The sequence below is a fragment of the Somniosus microcephalus genome, unplaced genomic scaffold, assembly GCF_052327205.1.
Source record: "Somniosus microcephalus isolate GS21.2 unplaced genomic scaffold, FLI_Smic_1.0 unresolved_chr9, whole genome shotgun sequence".
Classification (NCBI taxonomy): Eukaryota; Metazoa; Chordata; class Chondrichthyes; order Squaliformes; family Somniosidae; genus Somniosus; species Somniosus microcephalus.
In genome coordinates, this window is record NW_028225187.1 from 6,466,380 (window position 1) to 6,486,489 (window position 20,110).

General features: G+C 47.4%; 1 protein-coding gene across 1 annotated transcript in view; it reads left to right on the plus strand.

The window, feature by feature from the left end:
• LOC147084472 (NACHT, LRR and PYD domains-containing protein 12-like) overlaps positions 1-20,110 on the plus strand; it is a 69,493-nt gene that overhangs the window by 3,705 nt on the left and 45,678 nt on the right. Inside the window, exon 2 of the mRNA XM_085979488.1 lies at positions 16,951-17,046. Within this exon, the coding sequence (XP_085835614.1) occupies positions 16,983-17,046 (64 nt within the window). The 5' untranslated portion in view covers positions 16,951-16,982. The remainder of the gene's footprint in view (positions 1-16,950; positions 17,047-20,110) is intronic.

A 20,110-nucleotide genomic window follows, 5' to 3' on the forward strand; every position in this document is an offset into this window, starting at 1 on the left:
TTCTCTATCCAAGTCAGTACCTTATCCCAATCCCATGTCCCTTAACTTTACAAGCTAATGTCTTATGTGGGACCTTATCAAAAGCCTTCTGAAAGTCCAAATACACCATATCCACTGGTTCTCCGTTAGCTATTCTACCAGTTACATCCTCAAAAAATTCCAGTAGATTAGTCAAGCACGATTTACCTTTTGTAAATCCATGTTGACTTTGTCCGATACTGTCACTGTTTTCCAAGTGCTCTACTATTACATCTTTTGTAATGGATTCTAGCATTTTCCCCATGTCAGGCTTCATGGTCTATAATTCCCCGTTCTTCTCTCTACCACCTTTTTTGAATAGTGGAGTTACATTAGTTACCCTAGTATCCATGGGAACTGTTCCAGAGTCTATAGAATTTTGGAAGATGACCAGCAATGCATCTACTATTTCTAGGGACACTTCCTTAAGTACCCTAGGATGTAAATTCAGGCCCTAGGGATTTATCGGCCTTCAATCCGGTCAATTTCCCTGACACCATTTCCCTGCAAATACTGATTTCATTCAGTTCCTCACTCTCATTAGGACCTATGTTCCCAACATCTCTGGGAGGTTATTTGTGAAGACAGAACAAAAGTATGTATTGAATTGCTCCACCATTTCTTTGTTCCCCAGTTTAAGATAGAGCAAAGGAGGGCAAAGGGCATAATCAAGAGGGGCAAAATAGCTTACGAAAACAAGCTGGCGGAAAATATAAAAACTAACTCCAAAAGCTTTTATAAGTATATCAAAAGGAAAAGACTGGTGAAAACCAAAGTTGGTCCATTGCAGTCAGATACGGGGGAATATATAATGGGAAATAAGGAAATGGCAGATCAACTAAATGCATACTTTGGGTCAGTCTTTACGAAGGAAGACACAAAAAACCTCCCTGGGATATCGGGAAAAATAGGGACATTGGCAAAGGAGGAACTGACGCAAATCAATATCTCTAAGGATATGGTGTTAAGGAAGCTAAAGGGATTGAAGGTGGACAAATCCCCAGGGCCTGATAACATGCATCCTAGGGTACTGAAGGAGGTGGCCCTAGAGATAGCGGATGCACTAAGGATGATTTTTCAGAATTCATTAGACTCGGGAACAGTGCCGATGGATTGGAGGGTAGCTAACGTTACCCCACTATTCAAAAAGGGGGGTAGGGAAAAAGCAGGTAATTACAGACCTGTAAGCCTTACATCAGTTGTGGGCAAAATGCTGGAGTCCATCATTAAGGATGAAATAGCGGAGCACTTAGCAAATGGGGACAGGATAGGACAGAGTCAACATGGATTTACAAAGGGTAAATCGTGCTTGACTAATCTATTGGAATTTTTTGAGGGAGTAACTGGTAGAATAGATGGGGGAGAGCCAGTAGATGTGGTGTACCTGGACTTCCAAAAGGCCTTCGATAAGGTCCCACATAAAAGATTAGCATGGAAAATTGAGGCTCATGGGATAAAGGGGAAAGTTTTGGCGTGGATAGGGAACTGGCTGTCAGATAGAAAACAGAGAGTTGGAATAAACGGCTCATTTTCTGAATGGCAGGCAGTAACAAGTGGGGTACCACAGGGATCTGTCCTGGGCCCCCAGCTGTTCACAATTTACATTAATGACCTGGATCAGGGAGTCGGATGCAGCATTTCCAAATTTGCAGACGACACTAAACTAGGAGGGGGGGTGGGCTCAGAGGAAGAGACCAGGAAGCTCCAGAGCGATTTGGACAGACTGGGCGATTGGGCGGATAAATGGCAGATGCACTATAATGTGGACAAGTGCGAAGTTATCCACCTTGGGTGCAGGAACGGGAGGGCAAATTATTATTTAAATGGCAATAGATTGGGAGAGGGGGAAGTACAGAGAGACCTGGGTGTTCTTGTACACCAGTCACTGAAGGCGAGCATGCAGGTGCAACAGGCGGTCAAGAAGGCAAACGGTATGCTGGCCTTCATAGCAAAAGGGTTAGAATACAGGAACAGGGATACCTTGCTGCAGCTGTACAGGGCACTGGTGAGACCACACCTCGAGTACTGTGTACAGTTTTGGTCGCCTCATCTGAGGAAGGATGTTCTTGCCATGGAGGGGGTGCAGCGGCGATTCACCAGGCTGATACCAGGAATGGCGGGAATGACCTATGAGGAGAGACTATGTAGTTTAGGGATGTACACACTGGAGTTTAGAAGATTGAGAGGGGACCTCATAGAAGTGTATAAAATTCTGACAGGTCTAGACAGACTGGATGCAGAAGGAATGTTTCCCTTGGCGGGTGAGAACAGAACTAGAGGACATAATTTAAGGATAAGGGCTAAACCATTTAGGACAGAGATGAGGGGGAATTTCTTCACTCAGAGAGTGGTGAACCTGTGGAACTCATTGCCACAGAGGGCAGTGTACGCCAGCTCATTAAATATATTTAAGAGGGAATTAGATATATTTCTACGGGCAAAAGGGGTTAAGGGTTACGGAGAGAAGGCGGGGACGGGATACTGAATTAAAGGATCAGCCATGATCTCATTAAATGGCGGAGCAGGCACGAAGGGCCGAATGGCCTACTCCTGCTCCTATCTTCTATGTATAAATTCCCCTGATTCTGACTGCAAGGGACCTACACTTGACTTCACCAAACATTTTCTCTTCACATATCTGATGGGCCTTCAATAACCACAAAACTAGAAGTTATAGACTTAAACAAGTTGGCTTTTAATCACTAAGATCAGAGCTAACATCTCAACACGCCGACTGGTTCACAGGAATGAGTCATACAGATCCTGGGATCTTTCTGTAAGAGAAGTCAGGGGCGGAGCCAAGAGCCAAGACCTGGAACCTCCCAGGTTAGTCGGGAAAGAGGAAGTGAAACTATACACAGTGGGGGAGGGTAATATACATGAGTGCAAAACGAATACAGGATCAAGACAAACAGATTTCATTACAATATCTATAGAAGCTTTTACAGTCAGTTTTTATTTTCCCTTCAAGCTTACTCTGATACTCTATTTTCCCCCTCTGAATTAATGCATTTGTCCTCCTTTGCTGAATTTTAAACTGCTCCCAATCCTCAGGTTTGCTGCTTTTTCTGATGAATTTATATGTCCACTCCTTGGACCTTATGCTATCCCTAATTTCCCTTTTTAGCCACGGTTGAGTACCTTCTTTGTTCTATTTTTATGTCAAACAGGGATGAACAAATTCTGTAGTTCATCCATGCGATCCTTAAATGTTTGCCATTGCCTATCCACCGTCAACCCTTTAAGTAACGTTCCCCAATGCATCTTAGCCAACTCGCACCTCATACTATCGGAGTTTCCTTTATTTAAATTCAAGACCCTAGTCTTTGAGTCAAATACTTCACTCTCCATCTTAATGAAGAATTCGATCATATTATGATCGCTTCGCCGCAAGGGGCCTCGCACAACAAGATTGCTAATTAATCCTTTCTCATTACATAATACCCAGTCTAAGATGGCCTGATCTCTAGTTGGTTCCTCGACATTTTGGGGGTGGGGTCAGGTCAGTGCGGTGGGGTGGGGGTTTGGGACAGTAGGTTGTGGCAGTGTCACTGAGGCGTCGCTGCCTGGTCAGTGGGGTGGTGGGGCTGGGTCCGTGGGGTGGGGTGGGGTGGTCTGGTCAGTGGGGTCTGGTTGGGGGCTCGGGTCACTGGGGTGGGGTGGGGGGGTTGAATCAGTGGGGTGGGGGGGTCAGTGGGGTGGGGGGGGTCAGTGGGGGGGTGTCGGGGTCAGTGGGGGGGTCAGTGGGGGGGGTGTCAGGGTCAGTGGGGGGGGTCGGGGTCAGTGGGGTGGGGGGGGTCAGTGGTGGGGGTGGGTGAAATAAAGAATAGATTTGCCTTTCTAATCTAGGCTTTATTAACTTGAAAGATGTGCTACTGGATTTTTAAACACCCAGTCTCCAACCATGACTGGAGAGAACTGAATTTAAGATGGCCACCACAAATCACCTGACATCAACTACCAATGAGTTTACAGCATATATCTCAAGGTAGAAACAAACAACCAATTACAATACTTCTTACTAACACAGAACAACCACCACATTCACCAATCACAATACTTCTTATTAAACATAGGAATAATCACCACATTCACCCCTCCTTTTAAAACATACTCCAACCTAAATAACCTTTACAATTTATAATTCATTTATTTACAACTAAAATACAAATATAATATTTCAACAATTTTAAAACATTAAAGTCCATTTTCAATCGGTCGACCGGATATCTTGTTCGTGTCGACCTTCTTAACCTTGGTGAAATTCCTTGCCCTCCCACACCCGGAGACACCGAAGTATCTTCTGCAGGAAGGCTATCCATATCGCGATTATCAACGGTTTCCGGATTGGAAATCCCATCAGGAAGTAAACTGGGACGGTCATGAACATCCATCGAAGGCTGACTAATAGAAGTATAATTATCTGCAATAGGATTGGAAATATTCGTAGTATCTATAAAAACATCCACATTATCTGAATCATGACTATTATTAGTATCCTCGGAAGAGGGCTGGCCACCACAAGGAGCCAAGTCTTTAATTGAAACAGTACTTTCTTTCCCATCTTGGAATCGAATATGAGCATATTGGGAATTTGCCTCCAACAGCTCCACCTCCTCCACTAAAGGATCATATTTTGACAATCTAACATGGCGTCGAAGCAGCACAGGTCCCTGCATAGTAAGCCATGAAGGTACTGAATATCCCATAGTAGATCTCCGTGGGTAATTAAAGAGCCTTTCATGGGGGGTCACATTAGTAGCCGTTGAAAGCAATGATCTAATGGAATGCAGGGCATCAGGCAGTACCATTTCCCACTGTGTATTCTTAAGGTTCTGGGATGTCAAAGCCAACATAACTGCCTTCCAGATCACCCCATTGTATTGTTCGCACTGTCCATTACCCTGGGGGTTATACGGGGTAGTTCTACTAGTAGAAATTCCCCGACTCTGAAGGTATTCCTTCAACTGGGAAGACATAAAAGAACTTCCCTGATCCGAATGGATATACGCAGGCATCCCAAAGATGACAAAAAGTTGAGTCAGACATTTGATAACTGTAGCAGCTGATACATCTGCGCAAGGAAAAGCAAAAGGAAACCTTGAAAACTCATCCACAACAGTAAATATGTATCGATTTTGAGTCGTTGAAGGAAGAGGCCCCTTAAAATCAACGCTCAGACGTTCAAAGGGAGAAGTAGCCTTTATAAGATGAGCTCGTTGAGGCTTAAAAAAATTCGGTTTACACCGAGCACAGACAGAGCATGATGAAGTCATCCACTTGACGTCTTCAAGTGAAAAGGGCAAATTCTTACTGCGTACGAAGTGTATCATCCTCGTAACCCCAGGATGACATAAGGCATTGTGAAGATTAATAAGCGTATCTCCGTGAATCACAGAACAATAAGCCCTCGACAGTGCATCAGCAGCAACATTATCCTTCCCCGGACGATAAACTATATCAAAATGGTAACATGCCAACTCAATCCTCCACCTCATTATTTTATCATTTTTGATCTTTCCAAAATGTTTAACATCAAACATAAAGGACACAGATTTTTGATCGGTTACCAACGTGAAATGTCGCCCCGATAAATAATGTCTCCACTTACGCAGTGCTTCTACTATTGCATATGCCTCTTTCTCTATTGAAGAATGCCTTTTTTCACTATTGTTCAAAGTACGTGAGAAAAAGGTCACAGGTCTTCCATTTTGGTTCAGAGTAGCCCCAATTGCAAAATCAGAAGCATCCGTCTCAATCACAAAGGGAACCTGCTCATCAATAGAATGCACAACTGCTCCTAGGATATCCTTTTTAAATTTATCAAAACATGTCCTGGCCTCCCATGATAGAGGATATGTCGTAACCCGTATAAGGGTCCGGATCTTCTGCGAAAAGTTTGCAATCCAATTAGAATAGTAAGAAAACAGTCCAACAACTCGTTGCAAAGCCTTAGAATTAGTAGGATAAGGTAAATCGATCAATGGTCGCAGACGTTCTGGATCTGGTTTAATCTTATTTCCCGAGATAATATACCCCAGTAGATTTACCTCAGTAGTCGAAAAGATACACTTCTCTTTATTAAAAGTTAAACCAACTTTTTCCGCAGCTTGAAGGAATCTTTCTAAATTAGAATCATGCTCCACCCTTGATTTACCACACACCGTGATATCATCTAAATATGAAAAGGTGTCAGAGAGAGAGTTATCACTTATAAAAGCATCCATTGCCCGTTGAAAACAAGCAACACCATTAGTAACACCAAATGGTATTCGGCAAAACTGATACAGCTTTCCACCAGCCTCAAAGGCTGCATATGGTTGATCCCTCTTAACAATAGGAATCTGATGATAAGCACTCTTTAAATCAATAGTGCTAAAAACTTATACTGAGATACTTTGTTGATAAGCTCATCAATCTTAGGCAAAGGGTACGCATCTAATTGAGTATACCTATGAATAGTTTGAGAGTAGTCTATCACCATTCGTTTCTTATGCCTCTCGTTAGTGGTGACAACTACCTGAGCCCGCCAAGGCGAACAACTAGGTTCAATGATTCCTTCCAATAAAAGACGTTGGACTTCAGAATTAATAAATTCTCTATCCTGACTGCTATACCTTCTTGACTTGGTAGCAATTGGCTTACAATCCGGCATCAAATTGGAAAAAAGTGATAATGGAGAAATGGATAAAGAAGTTAATCCACAAATGGATAAGGGTGGCTTAGTCCCTCCAAACGAAAGACTGAGACTCTCGTGTAATTTAAGCACATCATGACCAATCAAAATATCCGCACAAAGATTAGGCAAAACAGATAGACGTATATCAGTATACGTATTACCTAGAAGAATCAATTTCACAAGGCAACAACCAGCTACTTGTGAAGTAAGGGTCGTCTGAGCCATACACACCTGATAAGTAACAGGCAAGATTTTCAAACACTTTTCCTTCACAAACTGAAGACTTATAAAACTCTCGGTACTGCCCGTATCTATGCGAGCCTTCACTTCTAACCCATTAACTTGGGCCGTAACTATAGCTTTGTTTAGGCCATGAGCAAATGCAGCAGAAATTGATGCAATAAACGCCCTCTCTACAGGTTGAATAATCGCAGAAGAGGAGGTAATTGAACCTAATGATTTACAAACACATGCATAATGACCTCTCTTGCCGCATTTACTACATACAGCCTCCCGGGCAGGACACTTCAAACGAGGATGCCGGACGTCCCCACAAAAATAACACTTCTGAATCCTAGAGGCAACAGCCGCCGAAGTAGAAGGTGGAGCTGTTGGAGTAGAAACTATTTCAGAATCTAGTAAACCACTCCCATTAAGTCCACCTAATTCCTTTTCGTCCGGAATGGCCGAAACCATAGTCACAGGCCGATTAGAAAGAGCATAAGAATCCGAACCTCTGAGCCATATCCAATGCAGAAGCTTGCTCAAAAGCACTCTTGAGATCCAAAGTCTTATTTTCTAACAACCGCTGACGAATTGATCTAGACAGTAGTCCATTAATAAAAGCATCCCGTACCGATTCTTCCTTATATTCTTCGGCCATCACGGCTTTATAATTACAGTTAGCACTAAGGCGCCGAAGTGCTTGTAAATAAGTATCCAAAGATTCTCCCACCTGCTGCCTATGGGCAGATAGAAGGTAACGTGCAAATACCTCATTCTTTGGTTTAACAAAAATCTTCTCCAATGCAGAAATAGCCAATTCGTAAGTTTCACAGTCCAAAATATACTTATACACATCCGGAGCAATGTAGTTGATCAGCATATTCAGCTTATTCAGAGACTCTTGTTCCAACACACCCAAAACGTTTGTAAATGTACAATACCAATGTTTCCATTTATCATCCACTCCTGCAGAATTAGGCTCAGCATTGAATCGTTCTGGTTGAAGATATCGCTCCATTCTGATAAAAAGTTAATAAATTGAAATAAAGAATAGATTTGCCTTTCTAATCTAGGCTATATTAACTTTAAAAACCCAGTAGCACATCTTTCAACACCAGTCTCCAACAATGACTGGAGAGAACTGAATTTAAGATGGCCACCACAAATCACCTGACATCCACTACCAATGAGTTTACAGCATATATCTCAAGGTAGAAACAAACAACCAATTACAATACTTCTTACTAATACAGAGAACAACCACCCCATTCAACAATCACAATACTTCTTATTAAACATAGGAAATAATCACCACACCCAGCAACTCCAAATTAAAACTCATCCTTGTTTAAACCCCAATCACTGTCTCGGCCCTCCCTGTCTCTGTAACCTCCTCCGGCCCTACACTCCCCCAGCAACTCCAAATTAAACTCTCATCCTCGTTTAAACCCCATGCACTGTCTCGGCCCTCCCTGTCTCTGTAACCTCCTCCGGCCCTACACTCCCCCAGCAACTCCAAATTAAACTCTCATCCTCGTTTAAACCCCATTCACTGTCTCGGCCCTCCCTGTCTCTGTAACCTCCTCCAGCCCTACACTCCCCCAGCAACTCCAAATTAAAACTCTCATCCTCGTTTAAACCCCATTCACTGTCTCGGCCCTCCCTGTCTCTGTAACCCTCTCCAGCCCTACACTCCCCCAGCAACTCCAAATTAAAACTCATCCTCGTTTAAACCCCATTCACTGTCTCGGCCCTCCCTGTCTCTGTAACCTCCTCCGGCCCTACACTCCACCAGCAACTCCAAATTAAAATTCATCCTCGTTTAAACCCCATTCACTGTCTCGGCCCTCCCTGTCTCTCTAACCCCCTCCGGCCCTACACTCCCCCAGCAACTCCAAATTAAAACTCATCCTCGTTTAAACCCCATTCACTGTCGCGGCCCTCCCCGTCTCCGTAACCTCCTCCGGCCCTACACTCCCCCAGCAACTCCAAATTAAAACTCATCCTCGTTTAAACCCCATTCACTGTCTCGGCCCTCCCGATCTCTGTAACCTCCTCCGGCCCTACACTCCCCCAGCAACTCCAAATTAAAACTCATCCTCGTTTAAACCCCATTCACTGTCTCGGCCCTCCCGGTCTCTGTAACCTCCTCCGGACCTACACTCCCCCAGCAACTCCAAATTAAAACTCATCCTCGTTTAAACCCCATTCACTGTCTCGGCCCTCCCTGTCTCTGTAACCTCCTCCGGCACTACACTCCCCCAGCAACTCCAAATTAAAACTCATCCTTGTTTAAACCCCATTCACTGTCTCGGCCCTCCCCGTCTCTGTAACCTCCTCCGGCCCTACACTCCCCCAGCAACTCCAAATTAAACCTCTCATCCTCGTTTAAACCCCATTCAGTGTCTCGACCCTCCCTGTCTCTGTAACCTCCGCCGGCCCTACACTCACCCAGCAACTCCAAATTAAAACTCATCCTCGTTTAAACCCCATTCACTGTCTCGGCCCTCCCTGTCTCTGTAACCTCCTCCGGCCCTACACTCCCCCAGCAACTCCAAATTAATATTTTCATCCTCATTTAAACCCCATTCACTGTCTCGGCCCTCCCTGTCTCTGTAACCTCCTCCGGCCCTACACTCCCCCAGCAACTCCAAATTAAAACTCATCCTCGTTTAAACCCCATTCACTGTCTCGGCCCTCCCTGTCTCTGTAACCTCCTCCGGCCCTACACTCCCCCAGCAACTCCAAATTAAAACTCATCCTCGTTTAAACCCCATTCACTGTCTCGGCCCTCCCGGTCTCTGTAACCTCCTCCAGCCCTACACTCCCCCAGCAACTCCAAATTAAAACTCATCCTCGTTTAAACCCCATTCACTATCTCGGCCCTCCCTGTCTCTGTAACCTCCTCCGGCACTACACTCCCCCAGCAACTCCAAATTAAAACTCATCCTTGTTTAAACCCCATTCACTGTCTCGGCCCTCCCCGTCTCTGTAACCTCCTCCGGCCCTACACTCCCCCAGCAACTCCAAATTAAACCTCTCATCCTCGTTTAAACCCCATTCACTGTCTCGGCCCTCCCTGTCTCTGTAACCTCCTCCGGCCCTACACTCCCCCAGCAACTCCAAATTAATATTTTCATCCTCATTTAAACCCCATTCACTGTCTCGGCCCTCCCTGTCTCTGTAACCTCCTCCGGCCCTACACTCCCCCAGCAACTCCAAATTAAAACTCATCCTCGTTTAAACCCCATTCACTGTCTCGGCCCTCCCTGTCTCTGTAACCTCCTCCGGCCCTACACTCCCCCAGCAACTCCAAATTAAAACTCATCCTCGTTTAAACCCCATTCACTGTCTCGGCCCTCTCTGTCTCTGTAACCTCCTCCGGCACTACACTCCCCCAGCAACTCAAAATTAAAACTCATCCTCCTTTAAACCCCATTCACTGTCTCGGCCCTCCCGGTCTCTGTAACCTCCTCCGGCCCTACACTCCCCCAGCAACTCCAAATTAAAACTCATCCTCGTTTAAACCCCATTCACTGTCTCGGCCCTCCCTGTCTCTGTAACCTCCTCCGGCACTACACTCCCCCAGCAACTCCAAATTAAAACTCATTCTTGTTTAAGCCCCATTCACTGTCTCGGCCCTCCCCGTCTCTGTAACCTCCTCCGGCCCTACACTCCCCCAGCAACTCCAAATTAAACCTCTCATCCTCGTTTAAACCCCATTCAGTGTCTCGACCCTCCCTGTCTCTGTAACCTCCTCCGGCCCTACACTCACCCAGCAACTCCAAATTAAAACTCATCCTCGTTTAAACCCCATTCACTGTCTCGGCCCTCCCTGTCTCTCTAACCCCCTCCGGCCCTACACTCCTCCAGCAACTCCAAATTAAAACTCATCCTCGTTTAAACCCCATTCACTGTCTCGGCCCTCCCTGTCTCTGTAACCTCCTCCGGCCAAACACTCCCCCAGCAACTCCAAATTAATATTTTCATCCTCATTTAAACCCCATTCACTGTCTCGGCCCTCCCTGTCTCTGTAACCTCCTCCGGCCCTACACTCCCCCAGCAACTCCAAATTAAAACTCATCCTCGTTTAAACCCCATTCACTGTCTCGGCCCTCCCTGTCTCTGTAACCTCCTCCGGCCCTACACTCCCCCAGCAACTCCAAATTAAAACTCATCCTCGTTTAAACCCCATTCACTGTCTCGGCCCTCCCTGTCTCTGTAACCTCCTGCGGCCCTACACTCCCCCAGCAACTCCAAATTAAAACTCATCCTCGTTTAAACCCCATTCACTGTCTCGGCCCTCCCTGTCTCTGTAACCCCCTCCGGCCTTACACTCCCCCAGCAACTCCAAATTAAACCTCTCACCTCGTTTAAACCCCATTCACTGTCTCGGCCCTCCCTGTCTCTAACCTCCTCCGGCCCTACACTCCCCCAGCAACTCCAAATTAAAACTCATCCTCGTTTAAACCCCATTCACTGTCTCGGCCCTCCCTGTCTCTGTCACCTCCTCCGGCCCTACACTCACCCAGCAACTCCAAATTAAAACTCATCCTCGTTTAAACCCCATTCACTCTCTCGGCCCTCCCTGTCTCTGTAACCTCCTCCGGCCCTGCACTCCCCCAGCAACTCCAAATTAAAACTCATCCTCGTTTAAACCCCATTCACTGTCTCGGCCCTCCCTGTCTCTGTAACCTCCTCCGGCCCTACACTCCCCCACCACCAAGATCTCTCTGTTCCTCCGACTCTGGCCTCTTGTGCATTTCACCCTCTCCTCACTCTAACCAGGACACATCTCCATGAACCCACGACAACCTCACTGCTCATTGATAGAACAAGAATCACACCCAGCTGTATATTGTGTCTGTGGATATATAGCATATTCATAAAATACCATAACTTAATATCAAAACTCAACAAATATTTCGAAATAAAAAAATATAATACCGCCACACTGTGTACAACCAAGTGAAGGACATTATGATTAATCAGTGATCATCTGCTCCATATGTCGCTGCAGAATATTCTCTACCTGTGGAATAAGACAGGTTTTGGCCTGCACTGTGTGAGAAAATCTCACCAATGGGTGCTCCCAGTGCGGAGTCTCGGCCTGCACTGTGTGAGTAAATCTCACGAATGGACGCTCCCAGTGCAGAGTCTCGGCCTGCACTGTGTGAGTAAATCTCACCAATTGGTGCTCCCAGTGCAGAGTCTCGGCCTACACTGTGTGCGGGAGTAAATCTCAACAATTGGTGCTCCCAGTGCAGAGTCTCGGCCTGCACTGTGTGAGTAAATCTCACCAATGGGTGCTCCCAATGCAGAGCCTTGGCCTGCACAGTGTGAGAAAATCGCACCAATGGGTGCTCCCAGTGCGGAGTCTGGGCCTGTACTGTGTGAGTAAATCTCACCAATGGGTGCTCCCAGTGCAGAGTCTCGGCCTGCACTGTGTGAGTAAATCTCACCAATTGGTGCTCCCAGTGCAGTGTCTCGGCCTGCACTGTGTGAGTAAATCTCACCAATGGGTGCTCCCAGTGCAGAGTCTCGGCCTGTACTGTGAGTAAATCTCACCAATGGGTGCTCCCAGTGCAGAGTCTCGGCCTGTACTGTGTGAGTAACTCTCACCATTGGGTGCTCCCAGTGCAGAGTCTCGGCCTGCACTGTGTGATTAAATCTCACCAATGGGTGCTCCCAGTGTGGAGTATCGCCCTGCACTGTGTGAGTAAATCTCACCAATGGGTGCTCCCAGTGCAGAGTCTCGGCCTGCACAGTGTGAGTAAATCTAACCAATGGGTGCTCCCAGTGCAGAGTCAAGGTCTGCACTGTGTGAGTAAATCTACAAATGGGTGCTCCCAGTGCAGAGTCTTGGCCTGTACGGTGTGAGTACATCTCACCAATGGGTGCTCCCAGTGCGTATTCTCGGCCTGCACTGTGAGTAAATCTCACCAAAGGGTGCTCCCAGTGCACTGTCTCGCCCTGCACTGTGTGAGTAAATCTCACCAATGGGTGCTCCCAGTGCGGAGTCTCGGCCTGCACTGTGAGTAAGTCTCACCAATGGGTGCTCCCAGGGCAGAGTCTCGGCCTGCATTGTGTGAGTTAATATAACCAATCGGTGCTCCCAGTGCGGAGTCTCGGCCTGCACGGTGTGAGTAAACATCACCAATGGGCGCTCCCAGTGCGGAATCTTGGCCTGTACTGTGTGAGAAAATCTCACCAATAGGTGCTCCCAGTGCGGAGTCTCGGCCTGCACTGTGTGAGTAAATATCACGAATGGGTGCTCCCAGTGCGGAGTGTCGGCCTGCACTGTGTGAGTAAACATCACCAATGGGTGCTCCCAGTGCAGAGTCTCGGCCTGTACTGTGAGTGAATCTCACCAATGGGTGCTCCCAGTGCGGAGTCTCGGAATGTACTGTGTGAGTAAATCTCACCAATGGGTGCTCCCAGTGCAGAGTCTCGGCCTGCACTGTGTGAGTAAATCTCACCAATGGGCGCTCCCAGTGCAGAGTCTCGGCCTGCACTGTGTGAGTAAATCTCACCAATAGGCGCTCCCAGTGCAGAGTCTCGGCCTGTACTGTGTGAGTAAATCTCACCAATGGGTGCTCCCAGTGCAGAGTCTCGGCCTGTACTGTGGGAGTAATTCTCACCAATGGGTGCTCCCAGTGCAGAGTCTCGGCCTGTACTGTGTGAGTAAATCTCACCAATGGGTGCTCCCAGTGCAGAGTCTCGGCCTGCACTGTGCGAGAAAATCTCACCAATGGGTGCGCCCAGTGCAGAGTCTCGGCCTGTACTGTGTGAGTAAATCTCACCAATGGGTGCTCCCAGTGCAGAGTCTCGGCCTGTACTGTGTGAGTAATTCTCACCAATGGGTGCTCCCAGTGCAGAGTCTCGGCCTGCACTGTGTGAGTAAATCTCACCAATGGGTGCTCCCAGTGCAGAGTCTCGGCCTGTACTGTGTGAGTAAATCTCACCAATGGGTGCTCCCAGTGCAGAGTCTCGGCCTGCACTGTGAGTAAATCTCACCAATGGGTGCTCCCAGTGCAGAGTCTCGGCCTGCACTGTGTGAGTAAATCTCACCAATGGGTGCTCCCAGTGCAGAGTCTCGGTCTGCACTGTGTGAGGAAATCACACCAATGGTTGCTCCCAGTGCGGAGTCTCAGCCTGCACTGTGTGAGTAAATCTCACCAATGGGTGCTCCCAATGCAGAGTCTCGGCCTGCAATGTGTGAGTAACTCTCACCAATGGGTGCTCCCAGTGCAGAGTCTCGGCCTGTACTGAGAGTAAATCTCACCAATGGGTGCTCCCAGTGCAGAGTCTCGGCCTGCACAGTGTGAGTAAATCTCACCAATGGGTGCTTCCAGTGCAGAGTCTCGGCCTGCACAGTGTGAGTAAATCTCACCAATGGGTGCTCCCAGTGCAGAGTCTCGGCCTGTACTGTGTGAGTAAATCTCACCAATGGGTGAGGCCAGTGCGGAGTCTCGGCCTGCACTGTGTGAGTATCTCTCACCAATGGGTGCTCCCAGTGCAGAGTCTCGGCCTGCACTGTGTGAGTAAATCTCACCAATGGGTGCTCCCAGTGCGGAGTCTCGGCCTGTACTGTGTGAGTAAATCTCACCAATGGGTGCTCCCAGTGAATAGTCTCGGCCTGCAATGTGTGAGTAAATCTCACCAATGTGTGCTCCCAGTGCAGCGTCTCGGCCTGTACTGTGTGAGTAAATCTCACCAATGGGTGCTCCCAGTGCGGAGTCTCGGCCTGTACTGTGTGAGTAAATCTCACCAATGGGTGCTCCCAGTGCAGAGTCTCGGCCTGTACTGTGTGAGTAAATCTCACCAATATGTGCTCCCAGTGCAGCGTCTCGGCCTGTACTGTGTGAGTAAATCTCACCAATGGGTGCTCCCAGTTTGGAGTCTCGGCCTGTACTGTGTGAGCAAATCTCACCAATGGGTGCTCCCAGTGCAGAGTCTCGGCCTGCACTGTGAGTAAATCTCACCAATGGGTGCTCCCAGTGCAGAATCTCGGCCTGGAGTGTGTGAGTAAATCTCACCAATGGGTGCTCCCAGTGCAGAGTCTCGGCCTGCACTGTGTGTGTAAATCTCACCAATGGGTGCTCCCAGTGCAGAGTCTCGGCCTGCACTGTGTGAGTAAATCTCACCAATGGGTGCTCCCTGTGCAGAGTCTCGGCCTGCACTGTGTGAGTAAATCTCACCAATGGGTGCTCCCTGTGCAGAGTCTCGGCCTGCACAGTGTGAGTAAATCTAACCAATGGGTGCTCCCAGTGCAGAGTCTCGGTCTGCACTGTGTGAGTAAATCTCACCAATGGGTGCTCCCAGTGCAGAGTCTCGGCCTGCATTGTGTGAGTAAATCTCACCAATGGGTGCTCCCAGTGCGAAGTCTCGGCCTGCATTGTGTGAGTAAACCTCACCAATGGGTGCTCCCAGTGCAGAGTCTCGGCCTGCACTGCGAGTAAATCTCACCAATGGGTGCTCCCAGTGCAGAGTCTTGGCCTGTACTGTGTGAGTAAATCTCACCAATGCCTGCTCCCAGTGCAGAGTCCCGGCCTGCACTGTGTGAGTAAATCTCACCAATGGGTGCTCCCAGTGCGGAGTCTCGGCCTGCACTGTGAGTAAGTCTCACCAATGGGTGCTCCCAGGGCAGAGTCTCGGCCTGCACTGTGTGAGTAAATCTCACCAATGGGCGCTCCCAGTGCAGAGTCTCGGCCTGTACTGTGAGTAAATCTCACCAATGGATGCTCCCAGTGCAGAGTCTCGGCCTGCACTGTGTGAGTAAATCTCACCAATGGGCGCTCCCAGTGCAGAGTCTCGGCCTGTACTGTGAGTAAATCTCACCAATGGATGCTCCCAGTGCAGAGTCTCGGCCTGCACTGTGTGAGAAAATCTCACCAATGGGTGCTCCCAGTGCAGAGTCTCGGCCTGCACAGTGTGAGTAAATCTCACCAATGGGTGCTCCCAGTGTGGAGTCTCAGTCTGTACTGTGAGTAAATCTCACCAATGGGTGCTCCCAGTGCAGAGTCTTGGCCTGTACTGTGAGTAAATCTCAACAATGGGTGCTCCCAGTGCAGAGTCTCGGCCTGTACTGTGTGAGTAAATCTCACCAATGGGTGCTCCCAGTGCAGAGTCTCGGCCTGTACTGTGTGAGTAAATCTCACCAATGGGTGCTCCCAGTGCAGAGTCTCGGCCTGTACTGTGTGAGTAAATCTCACCAATGGGTGCTCCCACTGCGGAGTCTCGGCCTGTACTGTGTGAGTAAATCTCACCAATTGATGCTCCCAGTGCGGAGTCTCGGCCTGCACTGTGTGAGTAAATCTCACCAATGGGTGCTCCCAGTGCAGAGTCTCGGCCTGTACTGTGTGAGTAAATCTCACCAATGGGTGCTCCCAGTGCAGAGTCTCGGCCTGTACTGTGTGAGTAAATCTCACCAATGGGTGCTCCCACTGCGGAGTCTCGGCCTGTACTGTGTGAGTAAATCACACCAATGGGTGCTCCCAGTGCGGAGTCTCGGCCTGTACTGTGTGAGTAAATCTCACCAATTGATGCTCCCAGTGCAGAGTCTCGGCCTGTACTGTGAGTAAATCTCAGCAATGGGTGCTCCCAGTGCAGAGTCTCAGCCTGTACTGTGTGAGTAAATCACACCAATGAGTGCTCCCAGTGCGGAGTCTCGGCCTGCACTGTGTGAGTAAATCTCACCAATGGGCACTTCCAGTGCAGAGTCTCGACCTTTACTGTGAGTAAATCTCACCAATAGGCGCTCCCAGTGCGGTGTCTCGGCCGACGGGACCCCGTCTGCAACTGGGTTGTGGAGATCAGCGGGACTCACTGGCTTTCACTGGGCTGCTGTCTGTGTCACACCTGATGTGGAGAGTTGATCGCAACACTCAGGAAATGCTCGATCCAAGAGCTAACAGCTGTTGTACTGATGGGGAGGAGGGATTTGATATCATGTTTAACAAGCAACGTTCTACTTCTCATTTTGATATTTCCATCTAACACTCCTGTTAATATTATATCTATTACAGAGCATCAGAATCCGGGAGCACCTGTCACCGCCATGGCTGAAGGTCCAGACAGGGGAGAAGATCCAACATCTTCAAGAACAATGAGAATGGACACAGGTGGGTTCAGATAATACTTTAAATTTAAATTCTGTCCAGACAAAAGGTCCAAATCTCCTGTAAGATACTGCAGCTCACAGAGGAAGAGGGAACAGGACAGGGGCTGAGTAGAAAGAGGGAAGCGAGTGAATATCTAGAGGGGCATCACAGTCACAGGTGGAGGAAACCGCTGAGTACTGGAACTGTCCAATGGATACCTGGTATTGGAGACTGTAAGGTGGATTGAGACAGTGACTCAGAGGATCGCAGTCACAGGTGGAGGAAGCCCCTGAGTACTGGAACTGTCCAATAGATACCTGGAATTGGGGACTGTAAGGTGGAGAGAGACAGTGACTCAGAGGATCACAGTCACAGGTGGAGGGAGTCCCTGAGTACAGGAACTGTCCAATAGATACCTGGTATTGGGGACTGTAAGGTGGAGAGAGACAGTGACTCAGAGGATCGCAGTCACAGGTGGAGGGAGCCCCTGAGTACTGGAACTGTCCAATAGATACCTGGTATTGGGGACTGTAAGGTGGAGAGAGACAGTGACTGAGGATCAGAGTCACAGGTGGAGGGAGCCCCTGAGTACTGGAACTGTCCAATAGATACCTGGTATTGGGGACTGTAAGGTGGAGAGAGACAGTGACTGAGGATCACAGTCACAGGTGGAGGAAGCCCCTGAGTACTGGAACTGTCCAATAGATACCTGGTATTGGGGACTGTAAGGTGGAGAGAGACAGTGACTCAGAGGATCACAGTCACAGGTGGAGGAGCCCCTGAGTGCTGGAACTGTCCAATAGATACCTGGTATTGGGGACTGTAAGGTGGAGAGAGACAGTGACTCAGAGGATCGCAGTCACAGGTGGAGGAAGCCCCTGAGTGCTGGAACTGTCCAATAGATACATGGCATTGGGGACTGTAAGGTGGAGAGAGACAGTGACTCAGAGGGTCACAGTCACAGGTGGAGGAAGCCCCTGAGTGCTGGAACTGTTCAGTAGATACCTGGTATTGGGGACTGTAAGGTGGATATAGAGAGTGACTCGGAGGATCACAGTCACAGATGGAGGGAGCCCCTGAGTACTGGAACTGTCCAGAACATACCTGGTATTGGGGACTGTAAGGTGGAGAGAGACAGTGACTCAGAGGATCACAGTCACAGGTGGAGGGAGTCCCTGAGTACAGGAACTGTCCAATAGATACCTGGTATTGGGGACTGTAAGGTGGAGAGAGACAGACTATATGATTACAGACTTAGACCCATCCTCTTTCAGAGCATTCACAGTCAAACCACAAACAACACTGTCAGATCACAATCAAATTACTATGTTCCTCAAAAAGACAGAAACAAACAACATAGAAACACAACCCAGTAAACTGTACAACACCAAAAAATCGTACAGATGGGCCAAAAACGACACGGAAAAATACCAGAAAACAATTAGCAATGCATCAACTCAAGCTCTCTTAGACACCTTTCTGGATAACATATACACTCACAATAAAGAAGGCGTAAACCGGGCAGTTAGTAAACTAAACAATATTTTTGATAATTTGGCAACAAATGCAAACTTGAAAGCTCGCAAGAACAAACCCAAAACAAAAAACTATGAAAAATGGTTTGACCGAGATTGCCATAACATGAGGAAAAAACTTAGAAAAATATCAAACCAAAAACACAGACATCCAGAAAACGAGGAACTACGCCTTACTTATTGTCAGACACTAACACAATACAGAAACACACTCAGAACCAAAAAAGAGCAATATATTAAGAATACACTCAGCTCCATGGAGGAATCCATTGATTCCAATTGTTTCTGGGAAAACTTGAAAACACTACACAAAAAACAACACGACGATTTGGCCATTCAAAATGGGGACACATGGGTAAACCACTTTGAAAAATTATACCAGAAAAACACACTAAGACCAGAGCAACACCAAATATGCAAAAAACTGGAAAAGCTAGAAATGGCCATAAAAGATAACCAAAACCCGCTGGACGCCATAATAACAGAAAAAGAACTTCTTGAAAATCTCAAGGACCTGCGACCAGGAAAAGCCTGCGGGACAGACGGCATACTAAACGAGATGATTAAACACACAGACAACAAAATGAAACTGGCTATCCTAAAACTCTTCAACTTGGTTCTGAGTGTCGGTTATTTCCCTGATATCTGGAACAAAGGACTCATAACGCCCATATACAAAAGTGGGGACAAAATCGACCCAAACAACTATCGAGGCATCTGTGTAAACAGTAACCTGGGGAAGGTATTCTGTAGCATCATAAACAAAAGACTTATAAACTTCCTTGAGGAGCACAATGTCTTGAGTAAAAGCCAAATTGGATTCCTGCCAAACTATAGAACATCCGATCATATCTTCACCCTACAGACCCTAATTGACAAACACGTTCACCATAACAAAAGCAAAATCTACGCATGCTTTGTAGATTTCCAGAAGGCTTTCGACTCCATCTGGCATGACGGTTTATTCCTGAAACTTATCGAAAGTGGGGTAGGAGGGAAAACATATGATGTAATTAAATCAATGTATACAAACAACAAATGTGGAGTTAAAATTGGAGACAAACAAACAAAATACTTCCCACAGGGGCGGGGGGTGACGCAGGGCTCGCCAATCTCACCGACACTCTTTAATATTTACATAAATGGATTGGCAAAACTACTTGAACAATCTACAGCACCCGGCCTCACCCTATATGAATCCAAGGTTAAATTCCTCCTCTATGCAGACGACCTGGTTCTGCTGTCACCTACTAAAGAGGGGCTACAGCAAAACCTGGACCTGCTGGAGTCGTACTGCCAGACTTGGGCCCTGACAATAAATCCCCAAAAAACCAAAGTCCTTGTGTTCCAGCAAAGATCCAAACATCAGGGACCCAAAATAAATTTCACAGTAGGAACAACCAAAATTGAACAAACCACTAACTACACATACTTGGGCTTAAAAATCAGTTCTACGGGAAACTTCAAACTGGCTGTGAATGAACTGAAAGAGAAAGCAAGAAGGGCTTTCTATGCCATCAAAAAATCAATCCAAATAGAAATCCCAATTA